Consider the following 6715-nt stretch of genomic DNA (forward strand, 5'->3'; position numbering starts at 1 on the left):
AAAGAAAATCAGAACAATGCAAAACTGACAAAGTATATTGTCCACCTTTGTCACAAGGTTCCTGTGGCATTTTTCCATGGTGATTCTGCTCCCCCTGTTTCATCTTGCCTTTTGGTCTCACCCAGAATGTGGCTTCCAGGCCTCTGAGCCCAGCCCTGCAGTATCAAAAGTACGCGATTTTTTACTTCAGCTCCAAATTCCACAGGCTTATAGCCTTCAAACCTTTGAAATATTCCTATCTCTGTGGTTCTGAGTTTTGGAGCTCTGCCCTGGATCTGCTTTGCCTGGTATTCTGTGTTATTGCTGATGGCAAACTTCACTGCACTTCCACCCAAGCCCTGATATTCCAGCATGCTTTCTTAAAGCTTTCTTTATTTTGTGTCTTTTTGTAAAAATGAAACTCTCTGTCTAATTTTAAAGCTATTTTTTAATCATTAAAATATACCCCGTCATTGAGTCAGTCACTCATAGTGACCCTATGTTGTTGTTGTTAAGTGCCATCAAATCATTTCTGACCCATAGCGACCCTGTGTAGGGTTTCCGAGGAGTGGCCAGTGAGCTTGAACCGCTGACCTTGAGGTTCAAACTGACTTTGCAGCCCTGCACGTTTGCCCATCTCGTCACACCAGGACTCTAGTAACCCTATGCTTTTGTTTTTGTTAAGTGCCATCAAGTTGGTTCCAACCAATAGCAACCATGTATAGGGTTTCCAAGGAACAGCTGGTGAGCTTGAACCATTGACCTTGAGGTTCAAACTGCAAGATCTTTGCAGTCCAGCACATTAACGCCACACCAGGACTCCAGTGACCTTATAGGACATAGTAAAACTGCTCCTTAGGGTTTCTGAGACTGTAAATCTTTTGGGAGAACAGAGAGCCTCATCTTTCTCCTGCAGAGCTTCTGGTGGGTTTGAACCACTGATCTTGTGGTTGGTTACCAGCCTTAACACTTAACCAGTTTAACCCACTGTGCTACCAGGGTACTTTTTAAGTAATGGGCTATTAAGAACTTATAAATACAATCTTTAACTAGCTAATATGTTGAATTTTACAACTGTATCACAAATATCCCATTTGATTTTCTGAATAGTCACCTCCCAAAAGCTGCACATCCGTATCAAAACAGGAGTCTAGCAAAGGAAGTCATAGGACCGGAGGACAGTATCGTCTACCTATCAAGTCCCATCAGCCCTGTTATAGTTGGTCAGATGAGTCATTATCTATGACACCATCAGGTAAGACTAAATCCTAAGGTGTTTGTCTTCTTTGTACTTCCTTTGATTTCCCCTTTATTAACTGTATTGGATCAAATGCTTAGATCAGTGATATGAAATGACAAGAACTCAGATTTCATGATTTCCTATCAAGATATTTGGATCACATTACCAAAAAAGGCTATATAGCCTTTTCACATTTAAATAAATTCCATAATTTGTTCTCATACTATTTAATCGAACTACCTGATAAAATCCTGGCTATATGAAAGAGCTTCATAAAATTTGTGGGGAAATTCCATTATCCTTCAATTCCATTTCTCACAAACTTTTTGAAGTCCCTACTAATGTTATACTATACATCTGAGTCCTCAGATTTTTATACAGTTATACTGTTGCAAGGCTGTTAAATGTGTCATTCAACATTAGTGTGTGGAAATGACATAATTGTGTGACTCTGAGGAAGAGATATGAGGCACTGTGATTTTTATACTATGTCATTTCTATTTGTAGTAAGATAAGCAGCCTCTTTAAATGATACTTGTTTATTTCATAGCTATAACTGAATGCCTACAATGTATAGGTATGAACTGTTGAGAAGAGAATAAGATTTAATTAGACTTCAATTATTTAAAGCATTTTCAGGAGTTTTCAAAGAAAGTTTGTAACACAAAGTTCTATTTCTTTATATCTCTTTTTCTCTGGCTTTAAGACATCATCTAATGACTCACAGTCAGTTTAAAATTATGTTTAGTTCAATAGAACTTTAAAACGTAACTTAGGGGAGGAATAGTTAATATGTCTATTTTGTCACCAGAAAATAATTTCTTACAGAGCATTCAGACTTCACTTGACCTAAAACATTTTCCCCTTCCAGTTGCTTATCTTTCCAAGACAGGGTACCTTGAGATTCATTTATAATTTCAAATAGTGCAATGAGAAAGTGAAAATAAATTGGAGAAACCAAGAAAAATATGAAGAGATTAGAAAAAACCCAGAAGGATGCAGATTACTAACAATTTTTTTTTTTTTCCCTAGAAGCTCAAATTTCTAAATGTTCGATGTTAGTTTGGTCCTACTTTTGGGAAATTACTTTGAAGTTTTTCATTAGTAGCCACTGAGTTAACTTTATTCTTAAGTTAACATTAAATCGTAAACTTTGTGTCCGTTTCAGAAACTACATCTGACCAGAGTGACATTGAAGGCCGGATCAGAGCTCTGAAGGATGAGCTTCGGAAAAGAAAATCCGTTGTGGACCAGTTGAAGAAAGAACAGAAAAAAAGGCAAAAGGAAAGGCTGAAAGCCCAAGAAGCCAGTCTGATCAAACAGTTAGAGGTTAGACATGGAAAGAAAGGAGTTTAATATTGAGACTAATGTATATAACAAGCCTAAAATGTTTTTTAAGGTTTTTAATAAAGTGATTGATTAAGAATTATCAATATTAGTTTGGTTATCACATTTTATCCTAACTTGGGAAAAAAAGCTTAAAGCACTAAGTTAAATATTTAATATAAGATGAAGTATTAAAGCAAGATACTTTGTGTTATTTTGATAAGATTAGTTTGGTGGTTTTGTGCCACCAAGTTGGCTCCAACTCAGTGAACCTATCTATATAGGGTTTCTGAGGCTATGTATCTTTATGGGAGCAGAAAGCCTCTTCTTTCTCTCATGGAGCAACTAGTAGATTCAAACTACTTACTTTGCAGTTAGCCGACCAGCTTGTAATTCACTACACTGCCAGGGCTTCTAATAAGAAAGATTTGGCTTGTAAAAAAAGATTGATACACAATGTCTCTTAAGCAGAGAATCTAATAATAATAGAACGTAATAATTCTAGCTACTGGAATTGTTACTGCTTTGTTATTTTTTAAAGCAAAATGGTATTTCATGAAACAAGACTTGTATACTCTTTATACTATTTACCTGTTGCTAAAATAGTAACACTAACATGACTTTTCTCCCAAGCCTCCTCTGTTTTCTCCTGTCCGTCAATCACCAGATCACACTGATTCTCCTTTTATAAAATTGTTGCCTTTCCCTTTTTATTCATCTGCCATCAAACTTGTTTGGACCCTTATGACCTCTTGCCTCTTCTGTGTGCGTAGCCTGTTAGGTGTCTCTATATCTGGCTGTTTTCCTATTACATTTAAAAGTATTCTCCCAGTCTAGTGTTCCTGGAGTCCTGGTGTGGAGCTGAAGGATAAAGCACTGGCCCACAAGGTTGGTTTGAACTGCAAGGTCAGTTGTTCATATCTACCGACCGCTCCTCAGAAACCCTATACAGATTCGCTATGAGTCAGAAACAGCTCAACGGCACTTCATAACAACAGTGTTCCTAAACCATCACATTCATTATAGAATCAGCCTGAACCTCTTATTCATTGCAAGAATTCCTTTTCATGGCATCTCTAGACAGCACTATTTCCACTTATACCTGAACCCTTCTAATAATAGAAAATTTCAAGATTTCAAGGCAATTGGCTTCATTGTTAGACTCCAGTTGTTCTAAGTATTAGAAAGTTCTTTGATAAATTTAACCAAAATGTCTGTCCTTTTCATTTCTACCTACTGATCCTTGTTCTTCCTTCATTTATTAATTAGATCATTAAATAGTGAGGTATAGTTACAAGCTGGGCTGCTAACCTCAAGAACAGCAGTTTGAAACGACCAGCCATACCACGGGAGAAAGATAAGGCTTCCTGCTTCTGTAATATTTACAGCCTTCGAAACACTACACAGAGTCACTATGAGTCAGAACTGACTCCACAGCACACAACCATCACCATCACCATTTATGTACCAGAAATTTTGCTAATTCCTTCATGTATATATTTCTCAGTTAATCCTCATAGCAACAAGTTGTAGGTATTATTATCCCAGCTTCGATGACAATGATTTACCCAGGGACGCACAGCTAGTATGTGTTAGAGCTAAGGTTTTTATCTAGTTGTGATTCTAGATTCTGTGCCATTACCATTATATATACTAACTTCCACACAGAAAATAGGCCTCATAGAAATGGAGAAAACAGACCCTTACACAGGTAGCCAGTACGGAGATGGCAGTAGTGATTGCATGTTGCATAAATATTTAGAAATAGGAAAGGTGATTAAAGTACAATGGCAATACTAGGGAGTGCATCTTGAGATGTAGTAGGAAACAAAATATAAAAATAAAGATCATGTTCAGGACTTTTAGAAGTCAAATTAACAAGTTTGGACTTAATCCTGTAGGTTAGTGGTCTTCATCCTGTCTATACATTTAGAATTAACTAGGGACTTTAAAAAATATATATCTAGCTATCTGTAAGGAGCCCTGATAGCATAGTGAGTTTTACAAGCTGGGCTGCAAATCGATTCTACCATTCGTTCCATGGGAGGAAGATGAGGCTGTCTGCTCCCATAAAGATTTACATCCTCAGTAATACTATGATGGGAACTGACTCGCACCGCCATAGCTATCTGTGCTCACCAATTTAGTTGATCTAAGTAGGGGCCTAGGATTTAAAAGTCCTGCTGTAGGCAATGAGGAGCCATTGAAAGCTTCTGAGTAGAGGAGTACTATTGATGAAGCACTACTAGATTGAGGAGCAGTGCTCTGAAGTGTTCATTATGGCTTGTCTTAGCTCTTGGAAAGTAGATATTTATAGAGGAATATTATTAGTATACATTTTATACAACATTTTATTGTTGTCGTTGTTAAGTGCCGTTGAGTCAGTTCTGACTCATAATGATCCTGTTATAGGGTTTCCAAGGAGCGGCTGGGGGCCTTGTGGTTCAAATTGACCTTGCAGTCCAGTGTTTATCCTACAACACCACACCAGGACTCTCCAAGATTTTATCAAATGACTTAAATAAAAACAAAGAAAACTTCTGAATTTAGATTTTGAAATTATATCATAAAACCTACAAAACCCAGAAGTTATGTAAAGGCAGAAACCTGTCAGAAAAGGAAAACTCAAATATTTTCACTAAAATAAACAATAGAAAACTGAAAATGGTAAGACTGCATCCTGTCAACAGGTGGAACTTGTGAGACCTGGAAAATAAGGCAGTCCCACTGTGTTCCAACTCTCACAGTTTTCACTGTAGTTTACTGTATGGAAATAGGTATATAATACATAGCCGGTCATAATGAAAAATGGAAAAAAAAAAAAAAACGCTTTGGATTTTTTTTTATCAAAGGTCTAATAAATGGACTGCACTCATTTAAGTTTGATTTTCAGATCTGAAAAGTCCCCCATGCATACCTACTTAGCCAGACCATCTGTCTGCAATATATTTTTAATACCAAGAGTTACTTTATCATAACATTGAGAATTTAGATGACAGTGGCACGGAAGCAAAGATGTTTAGTTCTGTAAACTAAAGAGATACAAACAATAGGTGGAGAATTTGCCTTAGATTATATATAAATTATAATTAATTTTTTATAGAATGTTTACAGAAAACAGTTTACAATTTTGAGGTATCATATTTCCAAAACACCCTTCTCTGTCTTCAAGATTTGTGTTCTTAGGAACCTATCTCTTAAAAAGCTTCTTGCCACTGAAGCTCAACAACAGAATGGCTTTCCTGGAAAGTACTATTACAGTATTAGGACACCGTTCAGAGAATAACCATATAGTCGGTTAAAGAAGTGCTGTAATGTGGCAGAACATGAATCATTGCTTCATATGTGTTCAACTTCTGTAGAGACTTGATCACTTCCTAACTGACACTGATGATCACAATTTTTCTTACTGCTTTTACGTAGACGATTTTGAGAAGGACGTATAAGTAACTGTAGAGCTCTAGGAAATGAGACTGGGGGGCCACAGACAGGAGTTTGTCTAGTCTATCATCTTTACTGTTTGAATATTTTACCATAAAATAATACTATTTTATAACTTAAAATAGCTTTTAGAAATTCTGCTTAGTGACTGTTCTGATTTTTCTAAACTTAGTCATATGACGAATACATTAAGAAAACTGAAGCCGAGCTTAGCCGAGATTTGGAAACCTCACCAACAGCCAAGCCTCAAATTAAAACGCTCTCCTCAGCTTCTGAAAAACCCAAGATCAAGCCCCTTCCACTACACAGGTAGAAATTTTTGATTACTTACATATATTCTGCCTTGTTTGAGATAAAAATAAGCAAAGAGTTTTATTCAGTTATCTTTTTAAGTAACTGAAATTATAAAAGTAAAATTATTGATACTTTCCCTGGGAAAAACTGTATCAAAAGCTTCACTAAAGTGTTTTTATTTGTTATAATTCTAAAACAAATTCGTAATAAGATAACAATTTTTTCAATAGATTTGTATTAAAAAAAGACCAGGCTTACTAGTCAGAAAGAGATAGAAATAACCCAAGACTATGACCCTCGGTCATCCTTCAGATCTTGAATGGAATCCACACTCATGGCCCAATTTTAACAAACTGGGGATGAGTATATAGGAGAGACAGCAATACTAGTGAGATAAACTCACCATGGAATGGATGGTCAATCATTCAGGTTCTA

The 6715-nt window shown here is 36.3% G+C and overlaps 1 protein-coding gene across 1 annotated transcript in view; it reads left to right on the forward strand.

The window, feature by feature from the left end:
• CEP350 (centrosomal protein 350kDa) overlaps positions 1-6715 on the forward strand; it is a 175370-nt gene that overhangs the window by 141802 nt on the left and 26853 nt on the right. Inside the window, exons 29-31 of the mRNA XM_006876426.1 lie at positions 1090-1234; positions 2388-2548; positions 6159-6295. Of these exons, the coding sequence (XP_006876488.1) occupies positions 1090-1234; positions 2388-2548; positions 6159-6295 (443 nt within the window). The remainder of the gene's footprint in view (positions 1-1089; positions 1235-2387; positions 2549-6158; positions 6296-6715) is intronic.

This window comes from Chrysochloris asiatica, unplaced genomic scaffold (assembly GCF_000296735.1).
Source record: "Chrysochloris asiatica unplaced genomic scaffold, ChrAsi1.0 scaffold00379, whole genome shotgun sequence".
NCBI classification, from domain to species: domain Eukaryota; kingdom Metazoa; phylum Chordata; class Mammalia; order Afrosoricida; family Chrysochloridae; genus Chrysochloris; species Chrysochloris asiatica.